This window comes from Neofelis nebulosa, chromosome 5, assembly GCF_028018385.1.
Source record: "Neofelis nebulosa isolate mNeoNeb1 chromosome 5, mNeoNeb1.pri, whole genome shotgun sequence".
NCBI classification, from domain to species: Eukaryota; Metazoa; Chordata; class Mammalia; order Carnivora; family Felidae; genus Neofelis; species Neofelis nebulosa.
Genome location: NC_080786.1, coordinates 6,621,837 through 6,642,051, shown reverse-complemented (window position 1 = coordinate 6,642,051; position 20,215 = coordinate 6,621,837). Strand labels below are relative to the sequence as shown.

Here is a 20,215-nt window from a genome sequence, read left to right as displayed (position 1 = left end):
CAGGAACCACACTTAGAGAACTGCTGCAGAAAACTAAGGCGGGTGGTGGCGGGTGATGGGGACTGACAGACGGCCACAGAGAGGAGGGGACAGGACTGGTGGCACGTACGTCACCCGGTCCAGGCCAGCCCTGTCTGAGCAGACCGAGGCATGCCACGGTGAACGTAACAGGTATCACTTGCACCACCTGTGCACAGAGAAGTGGGCCCAGGCAGGGGTGCCTGGGTGGCTTGGTCAGTTGAGTGTCTGACTCTCGGTCTCAGCTCAGGTCTTGATCTCGGGTTCATGAGTTCAGGCCCCGAGGCAGGCTCTGCACTGGGTGTGGATCCTATTTGAAAAAAAAAAGCGGGCCCAGACAGAGCTGGGCAGTAGCCTTCCAAGAGCATGCAGTGACTCAGCTCCTCTGGTTCAGGGCCTCTTTTGGCCCCAGTTGTCCTCCTGAGTGGCTCAGGGCAGGGTACGGAAGAAGCTCCCTGCGGGGACTTCCTGGGTCTTCTGGGACTGTGGGGACCACTGGCAGCTGAATGTCTGAGGAGGAGAAGAAGCAGGCCAGGGAAGCAGCTGGAATTGCCTCAGGCCTAGCCAGGCGGGGGGGGGGGGGGGCGTGGGGCGGGGGTCAAGGGCAGGGGCAGAGGAGAGACCACCAACGGTGTCTCTACCTCCCCAGAGCCCTGGGTGCCAAGCGAGAACCCTGCGAGTCTGGGCCACGCGTGCCCTTCACCGTCGGATGTCTCTCTTTCAGAAAATTACTTGCTCAAGAACGGCACCTCCGACGTGTTACTGTGTGGGAACAGCTCTGATGCCGGGTATGTGGCACCCCTCCCCCGGAGCCACCTCACCCAGAAGGGGTGAGGTGAGGTGAGGGAGGCGGGGGCAGGGGGAGGTGTCCCCCGGTACTTTCTCAACTGACTGTGCTTTGAGTGTATGCCCTTGACCCCAGGCCTCCCCCTACCTCTGTTCCCTGCCGGAGCCCTGGTATCTTGTCCACCCCACCCCCACCACAGGGAAGACAGCTATCAGGGGATTAAAAAAAAAAAAAAAAAAAAAGGCAGGGGGCTCAGATCTGCAGGGCGGGCGAACAGAGCCTACAGTGCCTCCCACCAGCCCGACCCTGGTTCCATTCCTTTCCAGAAGCCCCCCGCCCCCCAGGGCCGCTCTCTTCCCCTCCAGTCTTTTACTCCCTCCCTGCCCATCTGTCCTCTGGGTCAGGAGTGAGTATGACTACCCCTCAACGGCCTAGACTCTCCACCAGGACAAGCAGAGCCTACACCTGCAGGCTGAGTGTAGTGCCCAGAGATGCCCGGTGACCATGTGCAGCTCCCAGGGCCCTGGGCATACGGGGTCTGGGTCAGCGTGACTGTGCCACAGTTGTGAGGAGAAGGGGACACACAGGCTTACCTGGCGAGGGAGGGGCTCTGTGGGGCTGCTCAGTACGAAGTTCCAGCCCTTCCTGTCCCTAAAGAGATTGTCTGGAAGGTCTTAGGACGTTAGCAAAAGGCACGGAGGCCCCTTGCAGCAGCCTTCCACTCGCCGAGTCCCCCTTCCCCCCCACCTCTACGTCTCACGCTCATGAATCCAGCCCAGCAGTCCCTCTGAGCAGAGAGGCTGTCCCATCGAGCCCCGCGAATCATCAACGTGCCTCACTCTGTCTGCGTGTGCAGTCATGCAAATGGGCATCTTCTCCGGACGTGGCCAGGCCCCAGCCCGTCCGCCCCAGAACCATCCCTCGGCCCCGTGGCCTGGCATTCGCCCTGGGCTCCATGCTGCTCAGCCAAGCCTCCCTGCCCTCCCCCCACCGCATGCCTGCTCTGTGCCCATCTCCCTGTGGGGTAAGCAGCCAGAGGAAGAGACTTGTGAGCCAGCCCTTGGCACTTCCTCTGTGAGAGGAGAGGAAACTCAGATAGCAGCGGGGATGGTGTATTGTGTGGGCAGAAGGGAGCTGGATTTAGGCCCAGCTGAATACAGATGGGTAGGGAGAAGGGGAAGACGGTGTCCCAGGCTCGAGGCACAGCACGAAGAGTCCCGGTGTCAGGCCCGGCAGTGCACTACCAAGTTCGTGAAACTCGGCCTCGTGAAGCAGTGGGGCCTCTGCTGGGCTGCCCAGGGAGAGGAGTCCGGCCCAGGGAGCATCTCAGGGGGAGGGGGCCCCTTACAGCATGGGACAGAGTCTGTGTGTCTGACTGCAGGACATGCCCAGAGGGTTACCGCTGCCTGAAGGCGGGAGAGAACCCTGACCACGGCTACACGAGCTTCGACTCCTTCGCCTGGGCCTTCCTCGCGCTTTTCCGCCTGATGACGCAGGACTGCTGGGAACGCCTCTACCAGCAGGTACGTGGGTGCGCGGACAGCGGGGGGACACCGGGAACAGGCCAGGGGCCCACTTACAAGTGATCAGCTAGAAGTGACCCCGGCAGCTTCTCCACTGGCAAGACTAGAGGAGGCTCAAGGAACGGGGGACAGGGACGCTTGCATCTGAGGGAGGGGGACACAGTAAGCCAAGGAACTTTCTTTTTGCTGGTGACCAGGTACCCATTCCTTCATATGGGATACTCTGTGCTCTGTGAGGGGGACCCTTCTCCACCCTGTGTGATGGAATAGTCCCGTCTGTGGATGCAACATTTCCTCCGTTGACTGGAACATTCTGCCTCCCTATACGGGTGGGACACTATCCCCTGTGCGTGGGTCGTTCTTCTCTGTGGGTTAGAACACTTGCCTCTCCGGTAGAATATGCTCCATTCCCTCCCCAGGCTGTGGCCTTTTGAACCCCTGGCACAGCCAGACCGGACACCTTGAAATTCCGCGATCATGACCCAGAAGGGGCCCCAGTGAAGATAACCTCTCTCCCCTTACTCCCTCAGACCCTGAGGTCTGCAGGGAAGATCTACATGATCTTCTTCATGCTGGTCATCTTCCTGGGCTCCTTCTACCTGGTGAACCTGATCCTGGCTGTGGTTGCCATGGCCTACGAGGAGCAAAACCAAGCCACCATCGCCGAGACCGAGGAGAAGGAAAAGCGCTTCCAGGAAGCCATGGAGATGCTCAAGAAGGAGCATGAGGTGGGTGAGCAGTGCCGCCAGGAAGCCTCCAGACCAACCCCTCGCCTGACCGTGGGTGCCTGTGGGCATGACATCTGCTGGGTAAAGCTGAAACCTGTTAAGTGTGGCATCTGCGGGATAAAAGGCAGGTCCTGCTGGGGGAAGCTAGTGCCTGTAAACCTGGTGCCTGCTGGGCAAAGCCGATGACCACGGGCATGGCGCCTGTTGAATAAAGCTGGGGCCTATAAAGCGCAGTGCACGCTGGGTGAAGCTGCTGTCTGTGAGTGTGATGCATGCTGGGTAAAATGTGCCTGTGGGCATGGCTCCTGCTGCATAAAGCTGGTGCCTGTAAGCGTGGTGCCTGCTGGGTGAATCTGGTGTGTTTAAGCGTGGCATCTGCTGGATAAAGAGCAGTTCCTGCTGGGTAAAGCTGGTGTCTGCTGATAAAGGTATTTTATGTATTTTATGTGAATGTGGTGGCTGGTAGGTAAAGCTTTGGTATCTAGGTAAAGACGGTGCCTGCTCATGAGGTGCCTGAGAGGTAAAAGGAGTGCCCCCCAGGTAAAGGTGGGCCCTGTGAGTGTGGTTCGTGCTCAGAGAAGCGCTCCCTATGACCGTGGTGTCTTCTGAGTGAAAGTGGTGCCTGCTGGGTAAAAATGGTGCCTGTTGGGTCAAAGTGGTGCCTGCTGGGTAAAAAATGGTGCCTGTCGGGTAAAAATGATGCCTGCTGGGTAAAGGAGCCTATGCATGCCGGATAAAAGAGAACCACGTGTCCAAGGACTGAGTTTATCCTAGTTAAGGGATGCCTCTGGTAGCTTAGTGAGGAAGGTCCGAGGTTGGAGGCCTGAGCCAGCTCAGAAAATAAGCCCTGGCGGTGCTGCCGTGGTTACTCATAGTTCCACACACAGGTCCTGGAGGCTGATTACAGAGCATGCCTGTTAGAAGCCATGCGGACATCCACTTTCTTCTCCCTGCCCTATGCCACCTCCCCCCAGCCCCTGTTTTAGCCAGCTGAACCTTCTAGAAGATCTCCTGCCCTCTAGTTCTGTCACTTCCTCTGCTCATCAACATCCTCCCCCCCGGCTGTCCCTCACACTCCCCTCTTCCGAGAGCTGCCCACATCAGCCACTTCTTTCCTCTTCCCGGGACTTCGATTTCTCTGAAAACAGCCTGGGTCTGTTTGGGCTCATCTCTCCGTGACGCCCTTGTCTGGGGTGAGCGTTCAAGCCCACTTCCTGATGGGGAAACAGATACTGAGAGTTGCCTGGCCTGCCTTACTTAGCCTGAGGCTGCGCAAAATCTCAATAACCCAAACATCCCCCTTCCACCTTTTCCAGGCCCTCGCCATCAGGGGTGTGGATACCGTGTCCCGCAGCTCCTTGGAGATGTCCCCTTTGGCCCCAGTAACCCATGAAAGAAGACACAAGAGGAGCAAACGAATGTCTTCAGGGACAGAGGAGTGTGGAGATGACAGGTTCCCCAAATCCGACTCAGAGGACGGTCCCAGAGCAATGGTAATCCCCGGCGGGGGCTCCAGCCCTTTCCGGGTGGGTCTGGCATCCAAAGCCCATCATGTTGGGCCCCTGGTGCAGTCACAGCCCCTCACAGCTGCTCCCCGAGGAGAGTATCCTCGAGCCCCCTCCCAGCACTTCCTGTTTCCCATGCCCATTCTTGGAGTGGAGGGTGTCTGGGCAGAGAGCCGAGCTAGATCTGGGTGTCATGGTGTCCTCAACCTCAGCTAAGTCCCCAGCGTTGGGGCTAGGGCTGAGACTAGGGCTGAGACCACACCCTGTGGTGTGGACCGGAGGCGCCCGAGGACATGCCCATGTGAGTCAGGTGCCTGGCCGACCGCCCCAGGTCCTGCTCGGGCCGGGCCTCTTTGCACCACGAGGAGCTTTGCTGCCTCCTTCTCCCCGGGGCCCAGCCAGAGCCCCATCTTCAGCCCCAGCTAAGCTTGAATGGCGAAGGCCCCGTGGCACCAGCTTTAGGTGAGCAGAGATCCCAGGTAGCGCAGGATTGTGCTCTGAACGCACCCTGCCGCAGCCCACCCAGTTCCCGTGTGGCCAGCGAAAGCCCCGGATGCTCTGAGAAGCTCTCTCGGTCTCAGAGAACACGGCAAGGGATAGGCTGTGAGCACATGAAGAGCGGGCTTCTCCCTGTGCCCCCAGAACCGTCTGAGCAGCGCCCATGGCCTCAGCAGGACTTCCGTGAAGCCACGCTCCAGCCGTGGGAGCATTTTCACCTTTCGCAGGCGAGACCTGGGCTCGGAGACAGATTTTGCAGATGATGAAAACAGCACAGCGGGGGACAGCGAGAGCCACCGCACATCACTGCTCGTGCCGTGGCCTCTGCGCCGGCCTAGTGCCCAGGGACAGCCCAGTCCCGGGACTTCGGCTCTCAGCCACGCCCTCAATGGTAAAAGGAACAGCACCGTGGACTGCAACGGAGTGGTCTCCTTGCTGGGGACAGGCGACCCTGAGGCCACCTCCCCGGGGAGCCGCCTGCTCCGCCCTGTGATACTGGATCGCCCCCCAGACACGGTGAGCCAGCCCCGTGATGCAGCCCCAGGGCAGATCTGGTCTCCCAAACTGGCCACCAGTGCCAGGTCCAAAACACTCACCTAGTATATACCGAGCACCTGTTGTATACTGGGCTCTGGGGGGTGAATAAACCTAGCAAAAAAAAAAAAAAAAAAAATCTCTGCCCTCACAGATTTTCCATGATAATGGGAGCAGACAGGCAAAAATCAACGAAAGAAGAAAAATAAGTATATATGTATACGTGGTATATAACGTTGATAAACGGGGGTAATAGTTAAATATGTAGCAACTGGTAAAGCTCGGGCACCGAGATGCCATGGTGACACAGGACTCGTGTCCTGGAGGCCCCGTGTGTGCCAGCTCTCAGCCCGTATTGTTGCTGGATCCTGCTTAATGCAGGGGGTTCTGGGAAAGGGGCCAGAGTGGCAAAGGGTTACTTACAGGGTTCTGGGCAACAGTAATTGACCAAGCCTGAAATATTTCAGTAACTTACAAACTGGTCAACATTAGCCCAACTAAGAAGTGCTGTTGTAGGAGGGCAAATAAGTGCGGAAAAGCGGGAGCCCTCACTCATGAGGAGGCATTTAAACAAAGACCTAAAGGAGGCAAGAGTGGGAGCCGGAGGCTGCTTTCTGAAACTCTGGGGGGGGTGATATAGCACCCAGATTCTGGACACAAACTGGGTTTCAATCCCAGCTCATAGCTTACGAGCTGAATGGCAGTGGGCAAGTTACTTTCTTTCTCTGTATGTCTGTCATCTGTAAAACGAATTTAAAACACCCATCTCGTCTTGTCATGGGGACGAATGGGCTCATGTGGCTATGGATATCAGGACATCATGAGCCTGCTGATGCGGTGATAATGTCATAATAATATACCATCATTATAGCATCTGAGGGAAGCATGCTCCAGGCCTAGAGAACAGCCAGTGCAAAGGCCCTGAGGCAGAAGCATGCCCACCCTTTTGAAGGAAATGCCATGAGGTCTGAATAGCTGGAACCCAGGGAGCAAAGAGGAAGGGAGTTGAAGTTACCATCAAAAAGGTAGTGGAGGGACCTGCCAAAGTGTGAAAGGCCAGCCAGAGCTCTTATCACTCGGTCATCTGAGCCCGTGACCGACCGATGACTGCCCAGTCAGCCCTGGAGTGTCCTTGCTGACCCTTGCCCCCCAACACAGTGCCCAGGGCAGCCCACCCAGGAAAAGGGCAAATGTGTGGCTTATACGCCAGGGCCTGCAGGAGACAGGGGAGGGGAGACTTTCTAAGGAAGCTAGGACAAGACCGGAGCCTTGATCAGGAAGGTGAAGGTGGGGCTGAAGAGAGAGGCCTCACGGCCAAATGGCCAGTTTTGCTCCAGCTCAGACATTGGCTCTGGCTGCGGGACTTGATGTAGGTTAACGAATCTCTCTGTGCCTCAGTTTCCTCATCGCTTAAGTGGAAATAAAATAATATCCACGTCAGCAGGTTGTGGTGAGGACGAAAAGGGTTAAAACCTGTCTGGTGCTTTAGACCTGTACTTGCCTCAGGTTCGAGTAATTATTATCTGTTGCCATTACTATCCAGGAGGAAGGAGTAAAGATTCCTGGGGTGCGTTGCAGTATGCCAGAGGCCCTCACACTCCTCTGGAGCAGGGGGTCAAGGACAGGGTCCTGGGAGTGCCCTGGGGACAGATCACAGCGTCTGGGAGGGCCTGGGAAGGCCCTAGCCATCACCTGGAAGGCGGGATGTCTGGCCTCCCAGGAACACCCGATCCTGGTGGTCTAGGCCTCCCCTGCAGGTCCAGCCCTGGAGTCTCAGCCTTGTGGAATCAGATTCAGCAGCCCAGAACACTAATAGAATTTCCTAATCTCATTAGGGAGAAAATCATCTTTATTGTGCTGCACACGTCAGGAGGAATCCAAGTTCAAACACTTCATTACTGGGAACTCTGACTTCACCCTTTCTCACTTCTGTGGGGCCCATTTGTAACCTCAAAGGGATTAGCGGGCCAAGGGGCTTATTTGCAAAGTTAAAGGAATTAGCAGACCAGGATGGAGACATTGTAAAGTTAAAGAGATTAGCAGGCATAGGCCCCTGGGAATGCCTTCACAGCTTCCGCCGCCGCATCCGATTGAGACACGTCTGCTCACTTCTAGTCTGAAAACAGGGTACAGTGTGGGGCACATAGTGGGTGCTCAGCCAACACAGGAGAGGGGAAGAAGGGCCAGCCCAACAGACAGCTCATGTTTAATTTATCCCGATTGAGGGGGTGGAGGGTGAAAATGTATTCTGTCAGCTGTCTATATGAGAGTGCCTGTCCCAGAAGGCCAGATGGGGGTGGGGAATGGCCATTCTTCTTCCTCCACAGGTTAGACTGCATCCTCCTATCCCCTGGTCATCTGGCAAGTTATGGGCAGAGCTAGAACTAAACCCAAGCCCCTGATTCCCAAGTAATTATTCACCCAACCAACATTTATCCAGTGCCAGCCTTGCTGCGTTGAGTTGCAGGCTCCAGGAATATAGCAGTGAACAGACAAGAGCTCTGAGCTCATGGAGTTTACACTGTGGTCAGGAAGACAGATGGCAAACTGGTCAATATTTCCAGATAGCGGTAAGGGTCATGGGATAGAACGTTGCTAGGGGGAGGGTTGGGGATGGCTCTTAGAATACTCAGGAAGTCCTTCCTGAAGAGGTGACATTCAAATTGGCAGGCAAATGATTTGGGGAGCAAGCCACGAAGATACGGAAGAGAAGTGTTGTAGGCAGAGGAAGCAGCAAGTACCCAAGAAGAGTAGGCTTGCCGTGTTCGAGGCATGAGAGGGCCAGGCAGGGTCAGGTGTGGTGGAAACAGCAAGAAGGGATTTGGGCTGTGCAGCACCTGTAGGCAATAGAGTGTGGGTTTACTCTAAGATGGGAAGCGTGGGGTGAGAGGAGGAGAGAACTGTCATGACTTGATTCACTTTTTAAGGGAATCCCTTTCTGCTGTGTGGAGAATAGAGGGAAGAGATGATAGACTGCACCAGGGTGGTGTATCGGTCAGCTATTGCTACAATAATGCTGTGTAACAAAGTACCCCGAAAGTCAGTGGCTAACAGTAAGCCTTTATTCTCACGCTCACTTATCTGCAGGTTGGCCATGGTTTGACAGATCTAGGTGGGGCTTGGCTGAGCAGCTCTGCTCCGGTCTGCACACTGTGGGGCAGGCTCAGCGCTGCTCCATATGTCTCTGTGCCGAGGCTCAGGCCGAAAGGGTGGCAGCTACCTGGGGAGACTGTGTTCATAGACGGTTACCGGAGCGCAAGAGCAAGGCAGACGGCGTTTAAGGTGCTCTTGCTCACGTCACGTCCACTAACATCCCATTGGCCAAAGCACGTGTGTCATCAGTGGGACAGGGACGGGTACTTCGCCCCACAGTGGCAGAGCAGCAAGTAAATACTCACTAACTGATAACTCGGACTATTGCAGAGTGTCAAGGAGGAGAAGAGAAGCTGGCAGAATTTAAGACATGCTTGTGGGTTAAGGGGGCCCTGTTTGTGGCTCCACTGGGCCAGAGCCACTACTGTTACAGCAGCCACCGCGGCCCTCTCAGGAGCCTCTGCTTGAGTACTTCCCCGACTGGGGAGCTCACTCCCTCCCGAGGCAACATTTCAGGCCAGTCCCACCGATCGCAAAGGTTGACTTTGGCCTGAGCGCGGATGGATTTGGTAGCCACCCCAGGCCCTGGCTCTGCCGCCCCGGGAAGCCCAGGCCATCTTGCTTCCGACCCACAGAGATCGTAGAGCCTCACCCTTGCATGCTGAACAGCCCGGTGCCTTGCGCAGCCCCGGCTCGGGCTCATGGACCCCGGTCACGCAGGGCCATGCCGCCGTGGCGGTGTTGTGGGCTCCCCCCGTGACACTGAGAGGCGGGGCTCTGAGCCGGCCCAGAGTGCCTGCTGCTGCCTCCCCTCCTCAGACACCACGTTTCCATGTCTAGATCTGCTTCTTTCACTTACCAAAACGGTGCAGGTGCACTGCGACCAAGTCCCCCAGCGCAGAAGTGCAGAGGTGAAGGGCAACTCCGCCCTCTCCTTGGCCTCCCCCTCTCCTCCCAACCCCAGCCCCCAGAAGCATTCCCTTGAACAACTCCGTGTGTGTCCTCCAGACCTTTTTCTTGGCTTTTCCACAAACTCTTCGTCTCGGAGGGGCTCCCGTGGGAACGTACACGGGACTACGTCGTTGTCTTTATTGTCCGTATCCGAGTCCAGAGTTGGGTTGTATCCATAATTGATCTTAGGATTCTTTGCATTGATTAGTTTTGTTTTTATGGTCTTAGGAAGCATGCTGCAGTGAACATCGTTGCGTATATATTTTTGGTGCACGTGTATAATTATTTATGAAGGTAGATTTGCTCGATGAGGAACTGCAGAGCCAATTTAACATCTTCTTGGCCGAGAGAGCCAAGCTGCCTCCACAGAAGCTCCCACCAGCTGTGTCTAAGCATTGTGCTTTATGCTTCTATTAATGTCACCTTAGAGCATGGGAGATTTTTTTTCTGTTTCTTTATGCTCTTGACTCTAGGGACCTTGTGGTCAATTAAGACTCCCAGATTGGTTTTGCATGTCCTAATGTATAATGACAGCATCTGGTTACATGTAGTTTCCTGTCCACGCTCAAGAATCACCACTGACGAGAGCAGATGACGAAAAGCAGAATGAAGGAGATAATGAGTGGCGAGAGGGATGGGGGAGTTAATAACAGGGAGGGAGCTCTCTGGGAGCAGAGAAACCCAGCATCCGTGTCCCATAAAGACCCCCATCCTGTCTCCCTGTGGCCCCCGAGACCCGAGTCCGGGACAGATGCCCCAGGCCCAGCAGCTTCCCCAGGTTCAGCAGGACCCTGGCGCCCAGACTGATGCCTGTCTGCTGGTTGCACCCAGACCACCCCGTCGGAGGAGCCGGGCAGGCCCCAGATGCTGAACCCCCACGCTCCACGTGCCGATGGCTTCGAGGGACCAGGAGAGCGACAGCGGGCGCTCAGTGCAGTCAGTGTCCTCACCAGCGCCCTGGAAGGTCAGCACCCCCGGTGTCATCCAAACGCTCCTCCTTAGCCTGACCTGAGCCGAACATCCCCCAGCTGCTTGGCTTGCCTTGGACGTCCCCACAGCTGGCCCAGGCTTTCTGGTCTCTGTTGCCTGTCCGTCCTCACCACGTCTGTGTCTCGTCCAAACCTCCCCCTAGCTGTCCTGGCCTGTCCCAGGTGCTTATCAGTCTCATCCCGTCCTCTCCCAAGCATCCCCATGCCTTCCTGGGACCACCCTGGCCCAGCATGCCTGTTCTAGACTATTCCCAGCCATTCCATGCCTACCACAGGCTATTCCAGGCATCCCACATCTGTCCCGGCCACTCCCACCCTAGGCAACCCCCAGCCATTCCAGTCTGAACTTGGCATCACTCCCCAGTCTTGTTCCCTCCTGTCCCATATGTGTTCATCTCTCTTCTGGCCCGTTCCAGGCACCCGCCATCTGTCCTAACATGTCCCAGATGCCCACGTCTGTTCTTCTGTTTTGCGTGTCCTTAGATCTGAACTTGCCTATCTCAGATGTTGTCTCATCCTCTCCAGCTTGTCCTCCTCTGAGCGTCCCCATGTCTATGTGAGACTGTTGTCTCGAGGGAGCCCAAATCTGTCCTAATCTGTCTCGTCCCAGTTGTCCCCACATCCATCCTGACCTCCTGTCCCTGTGGCCCTCCACTCTCATATTTCCAGAGTAAGGGGCCAGGACACAAGCCACACCTTTCCTTGGCCTTCCGTGCCCCTCTCACGGTCCCCCTGTCACGTAGCAGCCCTGCCATCTCCCCAGCTAAGTCATAGGTCTTTTCTGGAATACCAAATTATATGTGAGCCAGTCCACAAAAACAAACCTGCTCACTGGCTACCCCCAGAGTTGGAAGAGTCTCACCGCAAATGTCCACCATGCTGGACCCGCTTCGCCCAACGCTACCTGATCTGGGAATGCTGCCCGCTGTGGATGTCCATCAAGCAGAGAGTGAAGTTCATGGTCATGGATCCGTTCGCTGACCTCACCATCACTATGTGCATCGTGCTTAACACGCTCTTCATGGCACTGGAGCACTACAACATGACAACTGAATTCGAGGAGATGCTGCAGGTTGGAAACCTGGTAAGGGCCACTGGCAGCCGACTCTCAAATGGGCATCCTAGTGTGAAGGGCTCTTGGCCAGCTGGCTCAGCCTTCGTGGATAGCGAGGGGGGATTCAGAGCACAGCAGGATCTTCTGAAGGTGGGAGTCATCATGGAAAACATCTTGGAGCAGGAAGTGTCAGGATCAGGTTTTAAGGAGCTGAGAGATGTAGATGAGAGTGAGAAGTTGGGGATAAAGATGCCCAGAGGCTAGAAAACAAAAGTGAGTTGGGGGAGAACTTGAAATATGCAGGGACGTACGGCCATTAGGATTGGAGGAGGAGCCTATGCAATAAAAGGCAGTTCTCTTAGGGAAAGGATGAATGGATGGAGAGGTGGGAGGAAGGATAGAAAGATGGATGGATGGATGGATGGATGGATGGATGGATGGATGGATGGATGATGGACTGATGGATAGTTGGGTGTAGTGAATCAATCAGGCAGAGCCAGATTTGCATTCTGACTCAGCTCTTACTATGTGACCTCAAGCAAATTACTTAGTCTCAGTCATTGGCAAAATAAGGATTTGTTTAATTTAATAAATGTAAAATTAGTATGACAATACCAAGCTCATAGGAAGCTAATGAGAATTGAATAAGATAATGTGTGTAATGTGCTTGGCTCAGAGTTTGATAAACAGTAAGCACTCGAAATAAATGATAGCTGTGGTCTGTGGTTATTGTCACTGTTGATGTTATTAAAGAGACTGCCCCTGGAAGTCAGAATGTCTGGGTTCTGATTCTGATGGTTTTTTTCCCCTGGAGATCAAATCAGTTCCTACCTCTTGATTCTAAAGATGGGAAACTGAGGCTCAAGAGGTGACATAGTAGTGGCAGAGCTGGGCATGTAACTACTGTCTCCTGACTCTGACAGGCAGGGCCCTACGGGCTCTGCCCAGCTAAGCACAGTCAGCCATTCCCAGGGGGTTCCAGGTGAACTCTGGCAAAGTGTCCAGTGGCCTCTGAAAGGAGCTCCTGGGATCATCACTGAGGTTGGGTGAAGGAGAGGGTCATTCAGCCCAAGTGTTCTCTTACTACAGAGACCGCCCTATCTTGGTTTCACAGGTGGTGCCCCCCACCCCCACCCCAGGCAGGCAGGTCTCCTACACCATGGACTGTGAGGATTCTCTTCGTTTATAACTTCCCATATCTAGAACTCTAGATAGTTACCTTGGGGTCTACTCAAATTTTTTTCGCAAACGTGAGTCCATTTTGCTATAATTGTACTTTCGTTCCTTCTTCCATATGCAAATAGAAAGCTATATTATAGTCTGTAGGTGTCTCACGGAACAATTGTGCCTGGCTCGTGTTGGGTGGTCTTCAGGTGGGTTGCAGTTGAAGGCAGTTTTATTGGAATGTGACCAGCTGAGTTGGGCCGAGCAGCAAATCAAGGTGATAAAGAACACTGGTGGCTTCCCTGGATCACTGAGTTGTGACTGAAGCGAAGGTGTGTTAAACTTGGGGCTCTGTTATTAGTAATAAGTCACGTAATTGGATTATAGCTGCATTGTGTTTCATTTGGATAGCTTTATTGCTGCTACGTAAGGTTTTGATTGTCTTGAAGCTAATATATCCTCAGTGGTTTAAATGTTATATGTAAAGAAACAAACCATAAAGATAAGCATGGGAAAATAACCTCGGTATGGGAAAAACCTTTGCAAGCATGTCGTTAAAGACCAATTCCATAAAAGAGAAGATCGCGAGATTTGACTTTTAGCCCATCACTTGGAGAGCAAATGCAACTTTTGTTCCTAACACAGTGAACCAAAAATCCTGATGAGTCTCCTACTAGGAAACAACTAAAAATATAGGACGTATTCTTTGAAATGCATATCAAAGCTCATGAGAAAATAACAAAAATCCCCAAGTAACAAAAACAGAAAGGAACTTAAAAACCATAGCAGTTTACAGGTGAGGTGTTTCTGTAGTTCCCCGGGTGGGGGTCGGGAGCAGGTGATATTGCTGATTTGGGTAATCTGGGGATTTGGATTTCAGTGAACATGTAGAGACAAGACAAGTCGTTAGACATTGTGAGTAGGGGTTGGAACTGAGTAGCCCCATGAGAATATAGCCCTACATTTGGCAGAACAGTGAACCAGAAAAAAACTCCTGGCACTGAAACTGGGAAATGATATAGAAGGAAGCTTGTCAGTCTCAGCCAGGACTGAAGAGGAGGAAAAAGTAACCCCTGGAAGCTTGTGACAATGAATTTGGCCTTCTGTAGATGTGGAGTTCAGGTTTATAGCTGAGTGTTTCTGGAACCTATGCCTAAAGTTTAACAGATAAAGTGATCCTATGATATGTTGATATGTTGCTGCAAGAAGCAAGCACAAAACTTTTCTGAAAAGACACACTTTTAACCCGGGCCAAGTGTATTCTCGAAATTACAAAATACACAAGGAAATACCCCACTATGAAGAAGAGTCAGCAGACACACACACACACACACACACACACACACACACACACAGAGGCTTATCCCCTTAAGAATGTCCCATGATATAACTGTCGAATAGAGATTATAAAGTAAGAATGTTTGTAAAAACTAAGGACATAAAAGAAAGAATTAAAGGGGCACCTGGGTAGCTCAGTCAGTTAAGTGACTGACTTTGGCTCAGGTCATGATCTCACAGTTCATGGGTTCAAACCCTGTGTCGGGCTATATGCTGACAGCTCAGAACCTGGAGCCTGCTTTGGATTCTGTGTCTTCCTCTCCCTCTCTGCCTCTCCCCCACTTGTGCTCTCTCTCTCTCTCTCTCTCTCCCTCTCTCAAAAATAAATAAATAAAACATTAAAAAAAGAAGGAATTAAAAACATAAAAGAATAAGACAGCTTTGGAAAAGAACCAAATCAAATCTCTAGAAATGGAAAACAGTCATTGGGATTAAAATCTCAATATATAAATCAAATAGCACATCCATATAGCTGGGGAGAGAATTAAATTAATATAATTTTAGATCTAAGGAAGTTGCCCAGAATGTAGAACAGGGAAGTAAAGAGACAGAAATAATGAAATCAAGGTTCAGAGACACGGAGTCAGAATGAGAAGGTAAAGCATACAGCTGATAGGAGTTCCAGAAGGAGAAAGTAGGAGAATGGGGGCAAAGGAATATTCAGGGAAAGAATAGGTGAGAACTGATAAAAGAAATGAACCCTTAGATTCAGGAATTACATCCTGCACAGGATAAATAAGATATCTAGACATGCTGCACATCAAAAGCAAAGACATCATACAGCAACCAAAACAAGAAAGATTGCCTACTAAAGGAACAACAGTTAGAAAGACGGCAAAGTCCGCAGTTGCTTCAACAAAATCCAGAAGGCAGGGACATAATCATTTCACAATTCAGGGAGAAAACACTAGACACCCTAGAATTCTATACCCATCATCCTACCATTGACAAAGGTATGCTAAACAAAGACCAAGAGCCTACTACACACAGACTGTCTCTCTTAAACAATAACAAAAATTTATACTTCAGAAAGAGGTAAAATGACTGCAGAAATAGGATTTGAGAAGATCCTGAAAGGAATAGTAAGAATATGGGAAAAACCAAGCAAGCATTGACTGTAAATACAATAATAATAAGGATTGCTGATTGGAGGGTATAAAAAGTAGGAACTAAAATATTGAACAACAGCAGCATCTAAGATAGGCATGGAACAGGGATTGGAGGTAGGATGGCCTAAGTTCATGTACACTATGAAATATTAATTTAGATGTTATGAACTCAAGACTGATTGTTAAAACTTTTTAGGGCCACCACTAAGAGGATAGGAATGGAAAGTCTTAACTGCCAAGCCAATAGAGAGGAAAATAGAGGAATTTTACGATTTTACAATTCAACCTGATAGAAGGAGCAAAAGAAAAAGAAATAGAAGCACAAAATAAAATGAAGACGTAGGTCCAAATATACCAGAAATCGCAATAAATAGAAGTGGGGACTGCACTCACCAGTTAAGAGACCGATCGTCAGTTTGGTAAAGAAATTACACACAGCTATATGTTTTTTTTACAAAAGATGCCCAAACATATTTTGGGAGACAAATCCCTAAAAGGGATTGAAGAAAAAGAAATGGAAAAAAGATAGAACAGTCAAATACTATCAAGAAAATTAATAGAGTTATATTAATATCAAACAAAAAAATACTTTAAAGCAGAAAGTGTTATTGAGGGATAAAGAGATCCAAAACATAAAGACGGAAGAACGATTCACCAGGAATATAGAACTCTAAACCTTCATGCACCAAATTACATAGCTTCTAAATATGTAAAGCAGACAGTGAGATCAATTTAACAAGACCACAATCTTAGTGAGAGGCCACCCTCCATAACTGATGGGTCAAGCTTGCAAAAGATCACCAAGGATCTAGAGGACTTGACTAACAGGAATAAAAAGTTTCATTTATTGAATGTGCAGAGCACAGCACCCAACAATCAAAGAAAATACACATGAAACATTTACAAAATGACCACATTTTATGTCTCAAAGCAAGTTGCAGCAAAGACAGGGTATCATGCATTCTTCAATCTCCAACCACTGTGCAATTAAATTAGAAATATATGTGTCAGAATCTCACTGACTATGCACTTCCATCTCCAGAAATTTATCCTAAGAACAGAACTGGGCAAGATGTTTTAAAACATGTATGTGGATGGATATTTATTATGGCAATGTATTTAATAGGAACAAAAGAATGGCATATCTGTACAGTGGAATATTCCACAACTGTTCAGGGAAGGAGGAAGAAAGGGAGGGAGGGAAGGAGGAAGGAAAAGGGAAGGAAGGAAGGAAGGAAGATGCCATAGATCATGTTTAATTGGTATTGAAGGATGTTTACAAATAATTAAATTGTAAAAGCAAGTTTAGGGTTCCATCAGCACTGCGCAGTGGCCCCCCTGCCAGGAGTCAAGGAAAGCACGTCCCCACCCACACAGCCTCTGCCTACCAGATCCCAGTGAGGCTATAAAACAGGCAGAATTGAAGGCAGACCCTACCTGGGCCTGGCACTCTTGGCCACTCGCATCCATCATAATAAAAGCTGCTGATGACAACAATAATGGCCCTCTCGTAGGAGCCTCTGCCTTGCATCCATTAGCTCTAACCCTTAGAGATCTCCTATGGGGTTGTTATTATCCCCATTTTACATATGAGGACACTTGAGGCTCCGGGAAATGAGGAAACTGGCCCAAGATCATAAAGTGGCAGATCCAGCTTTGAAACCTGGGTCTGGCTGCCATTCTCTGTGTGTCTTAAACCATCAAGCTTTGATCACAAGGCCTTAGAAAACCCGAGCTGGTCCTTTGGAAGGAAGACTCCGGCACCAAAATGTATGCATTTGTAAAGCAATGGTTCACAAGCTTAGCCGGATGTTAGCGTCACCTAGGAAGTTAAAAACAAAAACAAACGAAAGACAGCTAAATACCTGGGCTGCACTCCAGTCCAATTAACGAGAATTTCTGGGAGTGGGACCCAAGCATCAGTATTTTTAAAGCTCCCCAAGTGACTCAAGTTTGAGAACCAGTGTTCGAATCACCTGGCAATCTAGTCAAAATGCAGGTTCTGCTTGAGCAGATCGGGGCTCTTCAAGATGCTGCGTGTCTAAAGAGCTTCCAGTGATCACTCCCCCAAGAGGCATTCCCCAAGAGCCTCTGCTGTCTTTTTCTTCTGACTTCCAATGCCAGCTAATATCTGCTCTCTTGCGGCCAGAATAGCCTCGCCCCCCGGGCAAAGTGAGGCAGGGATCTTTCCTGAACTCCTTTCCCAGAAATGAGTGTTAGCATCCGTGGGTCTGTCGAACAGGCCTTAAGAACCCACCTACCCTGGCGTGCTCAGGCAGGTGATGGGGGAGACCAGAGGGCCAGCCGGGGTCAGAGGAAGGGGCTTCCCAGGCCCCCCCCCTTAGGGGTTCTCAGGGACACCCAGTGCAGGGAGTGTGGCTGGCAGGACACCGGGCACTGCAGGAGCTGAAGGTCGGAAGCCCAACCATTTGTGTGTTTATTCGACAAATATTGGTGGACTGCCCGCTGGCCGGGCACTGTTCTTGTCGCAGTAAGACAGAAACGGTCCCTCCTGTGGAGATTCCAGTCTAGCCAAATCCGCAGCCACATACACAGTATGTCGGATGGTGGTAAGTGAGGGAAAGAAAAATGGAGCAGGGAAGAGGGATGAGGAGTTTGGTGGGAGAGGGTCATGATTTTAAGCATCAGGAAGCCTCATCCATCAGGTGGCTTTTAAGCCCAAACCTGAAGGGAATGAGCCCGGTGATTGGGGGAGGGGGGGATGGCCCAGGGTAAGGGAGCGGCACATACAAAGGCCCCCGAGGAGGGAACAGCAGGGAGGAGACCAGCGTGGCTGGAAGAGCAGGAGGAGAATGGAGTCAGGGGGATGGAAAGGTTCTGCGTACAGAACCCGGAGACCGGCTTGGGTGCTGAGGAAAGGGACAGAAGAACCCCAGGATGTCTCCCCACATGTGAGGGCAGCCCAGGCATCGGAGCTGAGGCTGAGAGATTTGGGGGGCCCTTCCTTCCCCAAGACCACAGCTGGTGGGGGAACAGTTCCCTCTGGGACCGCTGAAGTCTTGGGGCCCGCCCACCTGTCATCTGGTCCCCGCTCCACCCACCCCACCGCTGCCCCACCCCCCACCCTGGCCAGTAGCAATCCCTGCCCCCAGCCCACCCCTTATCCAGACAGCAGGGGAAGGGGCTGGTGCAGGTACCCCTCCGTCTCTCCTTTCGGCTCAGAGCCCCCTCAGGGTGCCGAGGGCTAGGTGATCCCCTCCCGTTTACTGACCCCGGCAAGCTACCTCAGGCTCCCATCCCTGGCCTCTACCTCCCTCACAGCTGCTCAAGCCCTGGTACTGTCCCCAGGGGTGGTCTGGCCCCTCGCCCACAGAACGCCCCAGTGCCTCCTCACTGCCCTCACAATAACCCCCTCAGCTCCACGAAGGCCCCAACCTCCTGCCAGCCGTGCCTGCACAGGCCATCCCCACCTCCAGGAGCCACGTTCCCGTCGAGGTAGCTGGCACATTGCAGAGCAGTTGGTAATGATCACGGCTGCCTGGCCCACCACGCGATGGGCTCCTGGACCGCGGGGCTCTGCTGGCCCAGGTTGGGTGGCTCCGAACTGTGTCAACGAACCAAGGGAAACCCAGCCTCTGCCTCTTGGAAACTTTCTTCAGGAGGCAGAGGCGGTTCCTCTAAATCTTGAAGCACAACACTGAGTTCATTTCCTGCTTCTCGAAGGTACCAGCTACGTGTCCCCGAGCACATTACTTAACCTCTCTGTGTTTCCGTTTCCTCGCCTGTAAAATGGGGATAATGATACTTTCCTCGTCGGGTTGTTGGTTGTGTTAAAAGGAGCGTTCCAGCCCGGGGCTGGCACATTGTCAAGGCCTCAAGAAGGGGGGTGGCTGGCTGTTACTGCAGTGACGAGAGTTCAGTGCGTGGACAAGGCAGAGCAGGAACAGCAGGGGCAAAGGCCCTGAGACATGAGAGCCCTGAGTGTTGGTAGGAGTGCGTGTACTTGGCCCTCGCGGAAGGAGAGCGCTTCCGGCGGTGACACGGGCTGGAAGGTGTCAGGCTGGGTGGTGTCACCCCCACCTCGGCCTCCCCTGCCCCCAGGTGCCTCCTAGAGCTGTGAGTCTGCCTAGAGCCTGAGGCGGGCCCGGCTGTTTCCGAGGGCCAGGCCAGCGGGTCGCGGGTGGTGAGCTGAAGAGGGAGCTAGGGCCGCAGGTATCCCCGAGGGGCTGGGCCGTGGCCGAGCGAGCACCCACTGGGAGCCGGGGTGCAGCCAGAGCTGGCAGCCCGGTGAGGGGGGGGGCCGGGGCTGCAAGAGTCAGAAAGCAGGGCGCCCCTCCTGGCCAGAGGGTCTTTCCAGCCCAAACACTGGGCACCCCGATCTGTGTGCCTCCCCAGGTCTTCACGGGGATCTTCACGGCAGAGATGACCTTCAAGATCATCGCTCTGGACCCCTACTACTACTTCCAGCAGGGTTGGAACATCTTCGACAGCATCATTGTCATCCTGAGCCTCATGGAGCTGGGCCTGTCCCGCATGGGCAACCTATCAGTGCTGCGCTCCTTCCGCCTGGTACCCGGCTGGGCCCGCTGCAGGGAGGTGGGGTGAGGGCCCGGGGCACTGCGGCCACCGCCCCCCCCCCCCGAGGTCACCACTCAGTTACCCCTGCTCGGACCCATCGTGCTTTCGCCCAACAGCTATTTGCTGGGTACCCCAGCGCTGGTGACGTGGGGGGTCCGGAGAGGGGCAAGATCGGAGAGGTTCCTCTGGGGGGACTATTGGGGTGGCGTCCTAACGACTTGCAAAGCTCTTTGTGGCTCACCGTGCCTCCTTTAGTCCTCATAGAATCCCAGGACAGGAGCTAGTATTACTGCATACCCATTTCACAGATGAGGAGAGCAAGGCTTAAGTGAAACGAATTTCCCAAAGCCACGTGGCAAGGGACAGGTGGGAGGCGGGTCTGCCG

At 52.8% G+C, this 20,215-nt stretch overlaps 1 protein-coding gene across 9 annotated transcripts in view; it reads left to right on the top strand.

The window, feature by feature from the left end:
- The window catches only part of SCN5A (sodium voltage-gated channel alpha subunit 5), a 94,013-nt gene that overhangs the window by 38,412 nt on the left and 35,386 nt on the right, over window positions 1–20,215 (top strand). For 8 of the 9 annotated variants that reach the window (XM_058729447.1, XM_058729442.1, XM_058729445.1 and 5 more), the window contains exons 8-15: window positions 743–806; window positions 2,187–2,328; window positions 2,859–3,056; window positions 4,373–4,549; window positions 5,204–5,575; window positions 10,469–10,601; window positions 11,472–11,710; window positions 19,648–19,821. In XM_058729447.1, the coding sequence (XP_058585430.1) occupies window positions 743–806; window positions 2,187–2,328; window positions 2,859–3,056; window positions 4,373–4,549; window positions 5,204–5,575; window positions 10,469–10,601; window positions 11,472–11,710; window positions 19,648–19,821 (1,499 nt within the window). The remainder of the gene's footprint in view (window positions 1–742; window positions 807–2,186; window positions 2,329–2,858; window positions 3,057–4,372; window positions 4,550–5,203; window positions 5,576–10,468; window positions 10,602–11,471; window positions 11,711–19,647; window positions 19,822–20,215) is intronic. The other variant, XM_058729446.1, reaches the window with a different exon arrangement.